The 15,000-nt window shown below is 44.1% G+C and overlaps 3 protein-coding genes across 3 annotated transcripts; 1 reads left to right on the top strand and 2 right to left on the bottom strand.

Annotated features, from left to right (window-relative positions):
- Nucleotides 1-194: 194 nt before the first annotated feature.
- On the bottom strand, nt 195-3,215 carry LOC127779695 (omega-3 fatty acid desaturase, chloroplastic-like). Its single transcript, XM_052306563.1, has 7 exons — nt 2,588-3,215; nt 2,344-2,500; nt 2,147-2,239; nt 1,822-2,007; nt 1,573-1,653; nt 835-972; nt 195-716 (listed from the first exon to the last, which is right to left on the bottom strand). Exons 1-7 carry the CDS (start codon nt 3,007-3,009, stop codon nt 552-554), a joined length of 1,242 nt encoding a protein of 413 aa, XP_052162523.1. The 5' UTR covers nt 3,010-3,215; the 3' UTR covers nt 195-551.
- A 409-nt stretch (nt 3,216-3,624) lies between these two features.
- Nucleotides 3,625-12,040, bottom strand: LOC127779694 (uncharacterized). Its single transcript, XM_052306562.1, has 24 exons — nt 11,919-12,040; nt 11,686-11,813; nt 11,439-11,523; nt 11,046-11,099; nt 10,707-10,798; nt 10,487-10,590; nt 9,984-10,059; nt 9,151-9,598; nt 8,620-8,955; nt 8,324-8,527; nt 8,136-8,234; nt 7,968-8,040; nt 7,329-7,456; nt 6,927-7,215; nt 6,614-6,837; nt 6,406-6,533; nt 5,662-5,776; nt 5,171-5,226; nt 4,946-5,039; nt 4,682-4,868; nt 4,525-4,605; nt 4,350-4,450; nt 4,205-4,267; nt 3,625-4,034 (listed from the first exon to the last, which is right to left on the bottom strand). Exons 1-24 carry the CDS (start codon nt 11,949-11,951, stop codon nt 3,927-3,929), a joined length of 3,306 nt encoding a protein of 1,101 aa, XP_052162522.1. The 5' UTR covers nt 11,952-12,040; the 3' UTR covers nt 3,625-3,926.
- A 265-nt stretch (nt 12,041-12,305) lies between these two features.
- On the top strand, nt 12,306-15,000 carry LOC127780352 (increased DNA methylation 1-like). Its single transcript, XM_052307250.1, has 6 exons — nt 12,306-12,578; nt 12,669-13,776; nt 13,873-14,191; nt 14,314-14,400; nt 14,538-14,637; nt 14,743-15,000. The coding sequence occupies exons 1-6, from the start codon at nt 12,306-12,308 to the stop codon at nt 14,998-15,000; spliced, it is 2,145 nt and encodes a 714-aa protein (XP_052163210.1).

Raw genomic sequence — 15,000 nt, 5'->3', positions numbered from 1 at the left:
CATCCCTCAACTTTACGTCGAGTTTGCCAGAAATCACCCTCCATCTTGACAAAACGGGCCCATCTCGCTGAGTCACCACTGACCGGGCCTATATGTCAGTGGATAACCTTTCTTCTTCCTCCAATCCTCCTCTCTCTCTCTCCTCTTCTCCTATCACCCTCCATATGTAATTGCTACAGTATTTGAAACAATATATAAATGTAATGAGGCATTGAGGTGTGTATATAATGGATATATCAATATGGCCTTGTCCAAATTGTCACTAGCTTTATGCTGCGTCTTACAAAGTACAGCACGCACGCACATCAAATCTAGCTACATATCCTTCAATACATGTATGTATACTCCTATATATCCATGGAAAGAAATGTGACCTCCATATCTCCACACGGACACACACATATATATCGATCGATCGGCGATATATATAGGTCTCTTTCTATCTGTCTGTGGATCGAATGTTGAATACATGTCCAGGTCAGTCGCAGCTAGCTAATTAAGCTAATTTAAGCCTCCGGGCTTAAAAGAATTGAAGGAAATGTAAAATTAATTTAGTTAGCAGGGTCGGTCTGGTAGTAGACCACATCTCCGGTGTCGCTGACATAGTGGTCGCGTTTCAAGCTCCGGGACAGCGCTCCAAACAGGTGTAAGGGAAAAGGCCCAGACTTGTCCGGCTCCCTGTAGTATTTCCCCATCACACCCTTTGCTGCTTCCGTCTGCACATTTTCATCACCCATGCTTCTTAGTAATTACTCAGCACTACGTACTGATAAACATCACATAGCATAATTTAATTACTAGTACTCCGCATGCACTGCAGAGACTAGAGCTTACCGCCTCAATTAGATGGTAATGCGGGATTTGGGGGAAAAGATGGTGAATGACATGTGTCCCGATGTCGTGGTGGATGTTGTTGATCCACCCATAGTCCCTGTCCACTGTCGTCAGTCCTCCCCGCAAATAGCTCCATTCCTGTACATATCATCAATCTATTCAGTACAAAAGTGCAAAAGTGAGATTATTATTATTTGGATTTCCTTGAGTAATTCTCTGCCTACGAACATTTTCTAAAGAAAAAAAAAAGAAAAAAATTCACTGCCTCACAGTATGAATTCTGAAAACGATGCAGCTCTCTAGGAAAAAGATGCATGTATACAAAAGTTGTGATCCAACTTGCATTTGCATCATGGACCACAACGTATTGTGATTTTTTGTGGACAGAAGATCGCATCTTTGCATTATCATCTAGTTTCTATGACTCGTTTAATCACAGGCTCAGGTCAAAGTCCCTTCCTAAATTGACTATTTTTGACAAGGTAATTATGCCTAATCTTTTTTTTTCTACGTACTGCAATCAATCGATTACTAGATCCAACGGCATAAATAAAAGTTGCAACCTAGCTTATTCATTCAGTGTGTGAGCCATGCATACATATATATTGCTTGATTTCTGAATATATTAAGCATGCATATAGTGTGAGCGAGTTTAATTAGAGAGAAGAAATGATGTATATATGCATGTCGTCTAATAGTAATTGATAGTAAAAAATGTTAGTAATTAGTTAAACGGACCTTGCCACGGTACCAGGGCAGCTTGTTGTTGTGGCCGTGATGGTGCAAGTAGGTGACGAAGTCCAGCCACATAACAAAAATCTGCAGAGAAGTAGAATTGAAATACAAACTGATGAGAAAAGAAAGCAAGGTAGGTTTTGTTCCCCACATCCACAAAAGAGGAGATCGAGGGCAGGCAGAGGATAGAGGAACCCAATCCACAGATCACATCAATGAACCAACGTATGTATGTAGGGGGTAACTACGTACCCAGTAAGGGACAAAGTAGAGGTTGAGCATGAGAAGGGGTCCCGTGAGGAAGGTGAGGCCTGCGAGGAGGGCAGCCATGGCCACCCAGCACGCTGTGGATGTCAGCACATCGTTCCTTTCGTTGGGCTGGAACAGGTCGCTGCTGGGATGGAAATGCGAACCAGACTTTCCTGGGCTCCGAGACCACTGCATGCATGCAATATATCCATCCATTCATCATCTTAATCATCACATCACATATAAATATATATAGTGGAATAATGAACGTAGAGTACATTGTTATGCTAGTAATATTAGTAGAGTACTAGAGTAGCAATTAATTAACCAGGTAGAATGGGTAGGCGAGCATGGGGAAGGGTATGGAGAAGCGGAGCATCCGGGTGGCTCTGTTAAGGCTCCTGTACAGCCGCTCGGGGAGCTGCATTTTGGATTGGATTGATCAGATTCATTTGCAATGGGGAAACCCAACTGGAGTAGTTGCAATTAAGTAGTGAAATCGAGAAGGAAGGAAGGAATGCGTACGGGATGCCAGGACTCATCCTTGTCGACATGGCCATGGTTCTGATGATGCGTCCTGTGGCTAATCCTCCAGCCATGGTAGGGTACGAGGATGGAGGAGTGGAGTATGTGGCCCATCACGCTGTTGAGCCTCGAGTTGTTGGAGAAGCTCCCGTGCCCGCTGCAATGCCAATTCCATGAACGAATTATTTACTACTAGTGTAGTAGAGTGGAGTAGGAATCAAAATGGAAATGAATACCGCCGTACCAGTCGTGGCCGAGGACGAAGAGCGCCCAGAACATGGTTCCCTGCGCCGCCCAGTAGAGCGGCCAGGCGAGGCAGCTGTGGAGGCGCGCGGCGGCGGCAGCGAGGGCGAACACCACCACCACGTCGCGCACCACGTACCCCATGGATCGCCAGGGGTCCTTCACCCAGCAGTGCTTGGGGATAGCGGCGCGGATGTCGGCCAGACCAAACGGGGGCGCCGCGCCCGGGTCGAAGTCCTCACAAGGAGGAGGAGGAGCATTATTTTCATTGTCGTCCTCCTCCACGGTGGCCACGCGGCTGGTGGGTGCGGCCACACGGAGGCGGAGGCGGACGTTCCCAAGTGGGAGCGCAAATGCAATGGCGCGACGGCGGCAGGGGAGGAGGGGGAGCGGCGCGACGCCGGAGAGTAGCAGCCGGGCCATTCTTTCCTTGGTTGGTTCTACTCCAATTGGTATTGGTAAGCTGCGCGGCGCCGCCCCCGCCTGGGTTTATCAACGCAAAAAGGAAAGGAAAACCCAACTGGGTTGCCGGCCCTATCTATCTATCCATCTGTCCGTATCCCACTTTTGGGAACTCGTCGGCAAACCTCAGCCTTCCCTCCACTCCATCCTCACATCTCAAGCACCAGAGGGGCCGACCTTCTGTCTCTCTCTCTGTCTGTGGCTCACGTCCATCTGCCCTTTTCACCCTTGCCTTCGCCTCCTCCCTCCAATTCCAATACCTCATCACCTTCCAAACCACCCCACCCGTTACACTCCCAACCACAAACTACTCACATCCCCATTTCTCTTCCCAAAACTACCTTCCACTCTTCCTACATACTAGTATATCATTACATTCTGCTGTAATACAACATATTACTATCTTTCTTTCTTTCTTTCAAAAAAAAAAGAGAGAGAGAGAAACATTACATTCTCGTGTAGTACAACATGACCCTAAAGCTAACGTGTGTATAAACGACCACCGCGACAAGCTCGGAGAATTATGTACCACAAACGAATTACTCCATATATATATATGTAGTGCATACCTAAAAATGATAAAACAAATTGACGTATAAGATTTATCCACATCACCACAAATAAAACTTTTACTCGTGATGACATGGACTCATATTCACTTCATAATCAGACAGTTTGTCTTACATATAAAGTTTGCGCTACATATTTCCCCAAGGCTCCCCTCCTACTAATATTATACACAACACCACCAGATGGCACACAATGAATATGAATCAATGGCAATCAGCAATCAGCAATCAGTACATGTAAATGTCATGCCTGGATTGGACCTACTTGATTTGTGTAGGACGCAGCATATACAAACACAACAACGTTAATTATAGCTTCCACCATTTCTTGTTCTCCATTGATTTCGCAAGCTCCTGGGCCAGGGAAGCAAAATTCTCTGCTCCACTCTCAAGCTCCGCGGTTCGTTGGCTTATTCTCTGGTAAACCAATGATGAGCTAGTTAGTAGTATTCATCAACGTTTTCTTAATATACTCCATAAAAACCACAACTTCAAATATCGGTGCCTAACGTATATGAAGGTCTAGGCTAGGGGTGACACCAATGGAAAAGGTGCAAAGCACAAAGTATTGAAATGTACTCTCTCACCTCTAGTTTCTCCTGTCGCTGCATGAGCTTATCTTTTGCATGAGCAGCCGCCGCCGCCGCATCCTGCAATGAGATATAGATTTGGGTTAGCTTAGGTACACACATAGGAACCATGATTAGAACCACAGTTTTGAAATGGAATTACCCCGCCAAACTTATATTTGGTGAGAATTTCTTGGTGAGTTCTCATTCTTGGCTTTTCAACATTGCTTGATCCTTCAAATAGCTTTGCTCTCTCCTCCTCAGCTGCAAACATAAACGTGCATAGTTGACGACAAGTGTACCTCTTAAAAAGTCAAACAACTATATGCCCAACTGACCTGTTGTTTTTTTATTCACATGAGATGTAGATGATGCTGGTGGGGGTGCTAGTGGAATTTCATCATCGATATCTATGTCGTCTGCATTCAAATGCTTTCAAATAAATAGGCAGTACTTAAGGGCAAATGCTTTCAGATAGACAGGGAGGAAGATGACCTATTGACAGTTCTTCTATGGGGTCATCAGGATCGGGTATTGATGGTTCAACAAGTGATTCTTTCAAGAAAATTGATTCCAACTGTTCGCTCATGGTTTGTGCACTTAAACTTCCTTTCTGTTTTGCATTTTCTTCTTTGCCTTTCAATCCTTTAATGATGCCACCAAGAATTCCTCCTGCTGGAGTCTACAGAAGAATTTTCATTGTCATGCCAAATTGTACACAGGTGATGATGATACATAGAAGATCTAACAAGGCCAAACCTGGTTTCTTTTCTGGTCCATTGAGGCATTAATAGCTGCTTCAGCAGCTGCTGCAAGTACTTTGTCATGAAGGCATGGCATTGACTCTGGAAGCCTAAAATTGTGAATGCCAAAATATCAGTGCATGGTCATATGTCGGGACTATGCTTCTTAACCTGAATAGCAGATCGAACTGAAACAGGAAAAAAAAAACTACACAGAAGACATGCCAGAAAAGCCAAGTACCTGAAGGCATTCTCTGAGGCTATAAGAGAGATGATTGCAAGTTCAGACCCGTTTACCTGTGGCAGAGGGAAGATCAGAATAAAAAATGATGGATTTCTTCCCTGAACATTTCCCACTGGATCAAGGATGATTAGTGGATTGTGAAAAAAAGGTGTATTGTGCGCTAATGCATTAGTTACATTCGCATGTACTGTGGCCACACTATGTAACATTGTAATAGGTAGATGGACCTGGAGATTCTAAATTAAATCTTGAGTTTCCTATTAAAGATGGAATTGATTAGAGGTGACTTTTACTGGCGAAAGTCAACTTCAACTGTTCTTGCCAGTTGGCACAGTGAGCATGCGCTCAAATATAAACGTTCCAGAAACAACAGAAAAAAGGAATCAACAAACATCTGGCGATATGTGACACCAAAGTTCAATGTATTATTTGGCATAAACCAACCGAACCCTTAGGACCAATTTACAGCTCAAAGCAAAACGATTTACCAGAGCAATCTGTCCATTTGCGGAGCTCATAGATTTCTCCATGCCTGCCTTGTAACTCCACCTTGATAACGACATTAAGGAGCTTTCAGCAAGAATAGCCAGCTCTGGCAGAGATCTGCTCATGATAAAAGTAAGATAATTATTTTTCAACAAAAATTACCAGGCTCTTGCATTGATGTATGCATACATGCTCGCAGTGAAGATCACATCACTCAGGCATAGTATGGGAGGGCCCAATACCAACAACGAAAATGAACTGGTCTTGGTGAGGATTGGGCTGGGACAGCCAGGATTGGACCTCCCAATTAAGGACTTACAGAACTTTCCAGATTAAAACTTAAGAATATGGTCTAGATTTAAAACAATAATTTATGACTCTCTTTCCTTTCATATAACTAAACCATATTCCCATGAGATCTATACTAACATTTCTCCTTTCTTACCTACACTACAATTCTCAGATTTTACTTGTAGTATTTGAGGTGGACAATCAAAGCTGTAGTTAGTCATGTTTCCTGACTTGAGGAATGCGCTCTAGTATAAAGAGAAAGGCACATTCTCTCCAACAATACATTGATCATACACACTATAAGTTTATCCATATACTATTAAAAATATACTAAAAAGTCAAAATGTCAAAAATCTTCATAAAATTCAGCATGCCAAAAATTGTCATAAAAACAAACTAAGATCCTGTATATGGTGTGAAAAAAGAACAGGGAAATCGGCAAAAGTCAGAGTTACCTCAGTTCTATTGCGCCCGTTTGATAAACTAATATAAATCCGCAAGCTTTACCATCTATATTTGTGAGAACTGCTGACCAGCAGCAGTGCTTCGCAAGTTTGATCCTATGTAGAGGCTTGTTACTTCCCTGATGTTGAAAAGAGCATCACAGGTAAGCTATGGAAGTTTGCAATTTCAATAAAACAGTTGATATAACCAAGTATGAACCTGAATCAGCGATGGCAGAGAAAATAAAAGAACCAGGTCCTCACAGCAAACCAAAAGAAATGAATCTGAACCACCACTGTGCGAAGGTTGCCGAGTATTTTTCTGGCTCTTATCAACTGTGTGTGTTTGTTTTTTGTCCAGAACACTTTCCTCTTTTGCAATATGACCTTGACTTGGGAATTTGTCTTCTGATAATTGGTTCTGTTCCTCCTCTGACGTTCCATCTAAATCCAAAACTTAAGAAAGTTATGTATTGATTTAAAGGAGAAAGAAGGCAACCACCACCTTAAAGAATTGAATAGTAATCACTTGCCTATGACATACATGGAAATTGCGGATAGCTGCTTCTGATCTAACACACATGAATTTATTGTCAGACCATTCATGCTGTCATGTACAGTAAAATGTCCATCCTTAGTCAAGGAAAGTAGAACATTTGCAGGGGACTTTGCACTTTGAAGACTCTCCTTTTGTTGCTCGTTTGCCTTTGCGGCAGATGTAACCACATTGTAATTGCTCAATGAAACAACAGGAGAATTTGTTCCTGATGCACAGTCCACAGTGAACATAATTGAAAGTTGATTGGCATTAAAACTTGCCAGCTTTCAGAAAACAAGCCAGAAAACAATAATTATTAGTTAATAGTAACAGCTGATCAACACAAGGTTTAAATCTTTGAGACAAAATGTATTACAAAATAAGTAGTAGATTATACCTGACCGTTTTGATATCCCACTGCAAGGACCTCCCCCGAAGCTGTAAATCTGAGAGACCTCACAGGGGAATTTGAGGCCAGAAAGGCAACATGACAATGAAATCCTCTCCCATGTTGAACAACATGAACTGTGAGAAAAATCACATGAGACACTTGTTAAGGAAGATGAAATGGATCACACATTCACAGGGGAAAAAACTATAGTGATTCCAAGCAGACATACTACAGACCTGCCTACCATTTTAAGCACAAGTACAAATATTTGAACCACAGCAAAAATCAACATGAATAGGTTCGATCAATTTAAGGCATGACTGCTAATGCACAAGGCGGAAGTTTTTTTTAATCATGATCAGTATTCTATTTATTTATTTATTTTAAAAAAAGCATTCAGACTGACTAAAGCTAGGATCTCTTGTCCACCATACGCTTCTCATTTGCAAAAGAAGCATGGTATGACCTCTGCTTGACAGACTATCTTATGAGGTAGACGTGTTTTTTATGTGTTTTGAAAAATAAAGGACAATTAGCATAAACTTATCTTGGTAAAAATCTGGCAGCAGTATGTGCATATGGAAGAGATGATCACGCACAAGAAAAAAGAAACACATGCAAATAGGACTTCTATGAAATGTATACCTTCCTGCTTAGATTCACTCACAAAATGAAAGCTTGAACCTCCAGTGTGTTCACGAAGCTTATAGATGCGAATCTACAATAACATAAGAGATACTGAATTTGAATATACTGTCAGCATTCAATAACCAACCAATTGGACTGATCTGTAAAATAAAGATCTGATCTAACCAGACCACTTGTTGTGCCAACAGCCAATGTCATGTTTAATGAGCAAAAAGCAAGTGATGATACAGCGGAATTTTCTCCATCCATATTTACACCAACCACCTGTGGTAAATAGTAATAACTTGCATGAGTTAACATGTTAGTTATTTGTCAACAGGGAACAACACAAGCAATAACACAGCACAACTGACCTTTCCATCCAAGACAAACATTGGCGTCAGAACTGGAAAGGTTGCATCCCATATTCTCACAGAACTATCTTGATACCCTGCAATGTATATTCTTTCCACGGTGTAATTCCCGTTCATTGACATTTCACTAGGAACTCCACCAGTCAAAGGCCATTTCATGTTCCGTTGCATGAAAGGTGCGGCATTTTGCTTAACAACAAATTTCTACAGAAAAAGCCGTACAGATGTGATCTAATAAAAGCCACACGATGAAGTCTTATTAGGTTAAAGTATCCAAAATAAATGCATAATTGTACCTTAAGTGGAATACTTTGAGATTCCCTTCCATTTAGTGAATAAAGATTAGTGACTGTTATGTTGGGATCAGTTGTTGGAACTGTGACTGGAAATTTTTGTGCTTCAATCTGAGCTTTTCCCTCTTCTGTTTTTGGAACAGAAAATAGAGCACCACCATCATAAAAATTCAATTGCCCAGGATTTGTCAAAATGAAAACTGCAGATGTTCGGCTTTTATACGGAAACCCGCTATCTGAAATTAAAATCATATCAGCAAAGGACCCATCAAGTCTGAGATCCATTCGTGACATACATCTTGTTGACTCTAATCCAGTAGTTGATTCCAGGCTTAGAACCTGCAAGAAAATACAAGGTCTGGTTTTTTAAATGCAAGAAAATTGTTTTAAAAATTAAAGTAGCAGGCAAAGGATCCAAAAATAAACTACATTTGAGTTCACTTGAGGATATATAAATTGCGCACATCCATGCCTATAAAATAGCAGGGAGAAAAAGAACAACAGGAACAAAGGAAAACGAAACAAGGGACAAACCGTCAGAACTTCCTCGGAACCCATATCATCACCACCATATACAAAGAGATGCCCTCCTTTGTTAGAATCAGCAGAACCAGAAGACCAGTGTAATACAATAACAGGAAGCCTACGACTACCAGAAGCCAGCTGAAGTTTAACAACATTAGATGGTTCATCACTTCTATTGTCTTGTTTAGAGGATCTTGCAGTCATATCCCACAGAAGAATGTCTCCAGTTATATAACCAACAGCAACAGTTGAACCTCCTTGCGATGCCCAACAAAGGGAGCAAATTTCTCTCTCTTCTTCTGTGCTGATATTATTGTCTTCATCTTCACCAGCATCCCGCTGTGCACCTGTGATTTGATTCTTCATGTGCAAATCACCATAGCCTCTAACCGAAATAGCACGATCCTCTGATACATCCCAAAGAACTAATAGTCCTTTCTCATATGCAATCAGCACCCTGAAACATTTAAAACAGTTTATTTTATGTATTCCAGATTGGCAAAATGAATTGATCCAGCCTCGCATGGGAGTAAAGGAATGAAATAAAGCTACAGTGCATATTTCAAACTATCTGCTTCAAATGTGTGTGTGTGTGTGTGTGTGTGTGTGTGTTTTACTTGGCACTTTTTTTCAGAACATATGGTTCTGTAATTTGTCATTCCTGAAATGTTTTCATGCTAACAAGTAATAAAAAGTCAAAAAGAGAAGTGAGGTTATTTCTTATACCTAATTCATACTATCTTGATGTTTGTTAACAAAAAGGAAATGACACTAACCAGATGTGGTTGAGTATTGACCATAAGCTCTACAAGACTACAAGTTACAATTGAAGAAGACCTTACCTGGTCCCAAAGGTATCAGGCTGCGGCAGTATTCCAACAATAGATTGAGGATCCTCTAAGGAAACGCAAGCTGCTTCTGTGAAGAAATTAAACCAAAAATGTCAATAAGTGCAAACTATGTTAAGACGATTCACTGAAAAGGTGTCAGTAAATGATTTGGACCAGCTAATCGGTGAACTCAATTGGGCATACTATGCAGATAACAAGTGCTTCTGGTAATCCAGATGAAGAACAACGCAAAATTGCAAGAAAGCATGAACAAAAATGCCTGTGCTCGCAGTAAATAAGATTATTTATTTACACAGGTGGGCCCAAGGTCAAATATTTCTATGGAAGGTTCAAACTTTAGTGTAATATATTATGATCTTGTTTGCTCAGGATTAGAGTTTTGTGCATAGTTACCAATAGAAGCAAATTGTATAACAGCTAAGCCATCTATATATGATGGTGTAAAATTAACACAAACACTTATTGACAAAGACACAAAAGGGACAATTGCATACCAGCTAAGGAATGTATCGGAACATTGTAGGGCATCTTTTGAAGTTTCCCATCATCAACGTCATACTTCAGTACTGAAAGCAGGCCATTCTCATCTCCAAGGTACCTGAATGCAGCAAAAGGATTTAGCATACAAGAAAAGGCTACAAACTACTCCAGCAGGTACACTGGCCTAATAAACTAAAGCGGTGGGGAAGACAAGTTTCCATATATATAGCTCACATCAGAAATGTCCCCTCTACAACTGCAAAAGCAGTTATATTGATGTTCCACTTCGAAGAATAAAATAGTTGTCTGAACTCAAGATTCCATACCTACAAGATACACATGTATTATATGCAAACAGTCCCTAGCACTGGCAACATTCTTGTGAAATGAGGATAGAGTAACAATATATGATTCAAGTAAGCATAACTAAACAAAAACAGATAGGATGCTTGCAAACTTGAAGAGTTAGGCAACAATTGACATCCTTATTGAGTGAAACAACAGCACACATGTATTATATAAGAAGAATTAATTTGAGCAAAAGAATTATATGTAAATTGCTCACGGCAATACCTGGATTTCATTCTCATTAGAAATGGCAATCAGAAACCCCTGGTTCTGTATAAACTGCAAAAGAGAAATGTATTAGTTTGTTCTTTGGCAATTGCAACAGGAACAAGTAGTTATGAATCAATGCAGACAGTTAGTTTAACATAGTAAGTAGCAGACATGAAGTAGAATGAAGACTAAAAGGGCAGAGCACGGCCACAAAATTTAAGAAAAAGGCTGCAGCATGCAAGCACAAGAAAAAAAAAAACAGTTATCCAAAAATTCCGCAGAGCTTTGCTGTCCTGGTAGTTCCAAAAAGAAGAAAAAAAATCCTAAAATTCCGCTGTTGAAAGAAGAAAAAGCGTGGGCACATTTGATTTGGCAGAGCTGTTAGTTGAGAGATATGCATGGGCAAACCTGCAAAAACTTGTATGGGAGACTGTTGGGTGATATAAGGAGGCCCTCGATGTTATCACCTCCAAAGATTTTAATCCTACCGTCCCTGCAATTTGAGGTAGAGAAAAAGGCTATGATCAGCATATATAGATTTATAGCGAAGAAGAAATAACTTTAACAAGGAGAGCAGTAACAAAAAAAAAGTCTAGTCGAGGACTGAATCCATGAATAAGGTTGAGTATGAGAAGGCAGAAGAAGAGGAACGGACAGTGTGGCGAGGGCGAGGAGGCGCTGGACGGGGTCAAAGGCGAGGAGCGATGCGGTGTACGGGATGCCGTAGTGAAGGGCGATCTGCGCGTCCATCTGTGCCACATCTACATGAGTTCCTCCCTCTCCCTGCAGCAAAACAGCAAATAAAGAGGAGGAAGAAATTAATATTAATTGAGAATCCAAAGCAAGCGAAGCGCAGCTGTTGGCTGTTGGATCGGAGCGAGGTAGCACCTGATGAAGAGCCTTGTGGAGGAGGCGCTTCATCTCATCGGAGAGCAGAGCAGAGATGGATTAACTTGCCGGCGACGGCGACGGCGACGACTGACAGGCAAGCAGCAGACTGACCGCTTCTTCTCCCAACTCCCTTTCTTCTCTCTCTTGTGTGGGGACGGAGAAGAGAAGAGGCGGGTGGAACGGGCCGTGATCGGCCCAATAAAAAGAAAGCCCAAAAAACATCCGGCCCGCGCCCTCGGCCTCGATGAAATCGATCTTTGGTTTCCGAGAGGATTGATTCGTAACCGATTCCAACTTCAACACCCAACAAACCCGGCGGCCGCGAACAAATCTCTCGCGCTCCTCCTCCTCCTCTGCCGCCGCGGAACAACAAGAAGAAGAATCATGGTCGAGCATATGGATTGGCAGCCGGTGACCACCCTCGGCCCCAATTTCTCGCCGGAGCTGCATAGCCTGCTCCTCTCCGACCACCGCGCGTCCTTGCTCTCCCTCCTCCGCCGCCAGGACGACGAGCTCCGGACCAAGATCAAGAACCACCTCCTCGCGCTCGGATGGACCATCGCCTCCAAGCCCAACCCCCCTGGCCTCGCTCCCAGGCTCCGCTACGTCTCCCCCGCCGGAACCAAGTCCTACTACTCCCTCCGCCGCCTCATCCAGACCATCCACCTCCACCACCATCCTACCCAATCCCAATCCCAATCTCAATCTGATTCTTGCGGTTGCGGAGATACCCCTCTTCTTCTTGAGGAATCTGATGACGACCAATACCAAGAACAACAAGAAGATGATGCCATCGCGGGGTACGTTGCCTTCATGGAGGAGCAGAATGCCAGGCGCGACCGCGGGCAGGGAAATGATGAGGAGCAGAGGTCCATGGCCAAGGAGCTTCGGATCAAGGCTAAGGATCAGCTCAGGTCGTCGGGATGGACATTCTCCATGAAGGTCAAGTACAACGGCCGCGAGGAGCTGCGCTACACAGAGCCTCATGGCCGCTGCCACATCTCCCTCATCACCGCCTGCAAGGCCTACCTTCTTCACCACACGCCGTCGACGACAATGGCTTCATGCAGCAACAACAACAACAAGAGACCAGCGCCACCCGCTGCCTGCAAGACTGCCACTTCTAGCAAGAAGAACAAGAAGAAGAAGGCGAGCCTGCAGCAGGCGCGCGTTCTGCGTCCACAGCCAAGAAACGAGGAGGGGAATGCGCTGACGCCGGCGCGCGCGAGGACGCTGCTGTCATTGCTGATCGACAAGAAGATCCTGGCGCCGAGGGACCAGCTCATCTACACCACGAAGCGAGGGCTCATCACCGGAGACGGCATGGTGAAATGCATGTGCGGCGGCTGCATCAACAACAACAACAAGAGGAGGGTAGCAGAGTACACGGTGGCCGAGTTCGCGGTGCACGGCGACGGCGATGTCGCCTCTTCCTCGTCACGGCAGCCTTGGGCGCGCATGTTTGTGGGTGACGGCAGGTCACTGTCGCAGTGCCTGGTGCAGCTGATGATGGCGGACGACGAGGCGGGCTCCGGCAGGAAGAAGAAGAAGAAGAAGTATTTGCCGTATGTGTGGCGTGGTGCAAGGGTGAAGCGGAAATGGGAGGAGGACGACGACTACGTGTGCTCCGTGTGCCACGACTGCGGCGAGCTGCTCATGTGCGACCGCTGTCCGTCCATCTTCCACCATGCCTGCGTGGGTTTGGAGTCCACTCCGCAGGGCGACTGGTTCTGCCCGGCCTGCACCTGCGCCATCTGCGGCTCCAGCGACTTGGACGATCCACCAGCTACCACCACCACCCAAGGATTCAGCAGCGACAGGATGGTCATCTCCTGCGAGCAGTGCCGACGAGAGTGTAAGTCACTCGATCACTCACTAAATCATCATTTTGCATTTTTAGTTAGCTGCTGATGATTGATGGAGAATTTTCAAATGGATGAGTTGATCTCAGATCATGTTGGGTGCATGCGAGAGAGAGACAATGGGTTGTGGTATCCAGAGGCGGATGGAGAGGGGCCATGGTTGTGCAGTGAGGCCTGCTCAAAGATATACCTGCGCCTCGAGGAGCTCGCTGTCGTCCAAGCCCCTTGTCGTTCAGTTGCTTCGGGCTTGTCATTGGTGGTGTTGAGACGCGGTGCAGCGAGAGACGGAGAGGAGGAGGAGCACGCCAAGCTGTGCATGGCCTTGGATGTGCTCCACGAGTGTTTCGTCACCCTCATCGAGCCTCGCACGCAGACCGACCTCACTGCCGACATCGTCTTCAACACAGAGTACGCCCGCAATATATAATTAAGCTCTAATAAAGCTCCAACTGTTTAACTGCAAAAAGAAAAAAAGTCAATTGATTATCAATGGGTCAATTAATTGTTGGCTACTCTATATATGGATGCAGATCGGAGCTGAGACGGCTAGATTTCCGGGGGTTTTACGTGGTAGGACTGGAGAAAGCCGGCGAGCTTATAGCCGTGGCTACACTGAGGTAAGCAATAATATAATGTGTGTGTGTATCCATCTGCGTTCCTGGCTGGCTTCCATGCATGATCAAATCTCAACTATAGTCGATCAGGTACTAGGAATTAACAATAAGCTGTTTGTTTGCGTCGTATATATGTGCAGAGTGTATGGAGAGGAAGTTGCAGAAGTGCCGCTGGTAGGGACTAGATTCGCGCGTCGTCGGCAAGGGATGTGCCGCCTTCTCATGGATGAGATACAAAAGGTACGTACTCTCTACTAGCTAGCTTAAGGATCAATCATCGAGTTATTAATCGATCTATCGTTATTAATCTTACATGCGTATATTCGATGATGCATGCGTATGCAGTTGCTTGGTGAGATGGGGGTGGAGAGGCTTGTGCTGCCGGCGGTGCCGGAGATGGTGGCGACATGGACGGGACCATCATTTGGGTTCAGAGAGATGGGGCAGGCTGACAGGCAGGATGTAGCACACCATGCCATCCTCCGCTTCCAGGGAACCATCATGTGCCACAAGCAGCTACCTCCTCAACCTCAACTTGGGCACACAACGACGACCCCAGCAGGAAGAATTCCAAGTCCAATACCAACACCAATACCATTGTAA

The sequence above is a fragment of the Oryza glaberrima genome, chromosome 7 (genome assembly GCF_000147395.1).
Source record: "Oryza glaberrima chromosome 7, OglaRS2, whole genome shotgun sequence".
Lineage (NCBI taxonomy): Eukaryota > Viridiplantae > Streptophyta > Magnoliopsida > Poales > Poaceae > Oryza > Oryza glaberrima.
The sequence above is the reverse complement of the archived record's forward strand: the minus strand, read 5'-3'. Positions and strand labels throughout refer to the sequence as shown.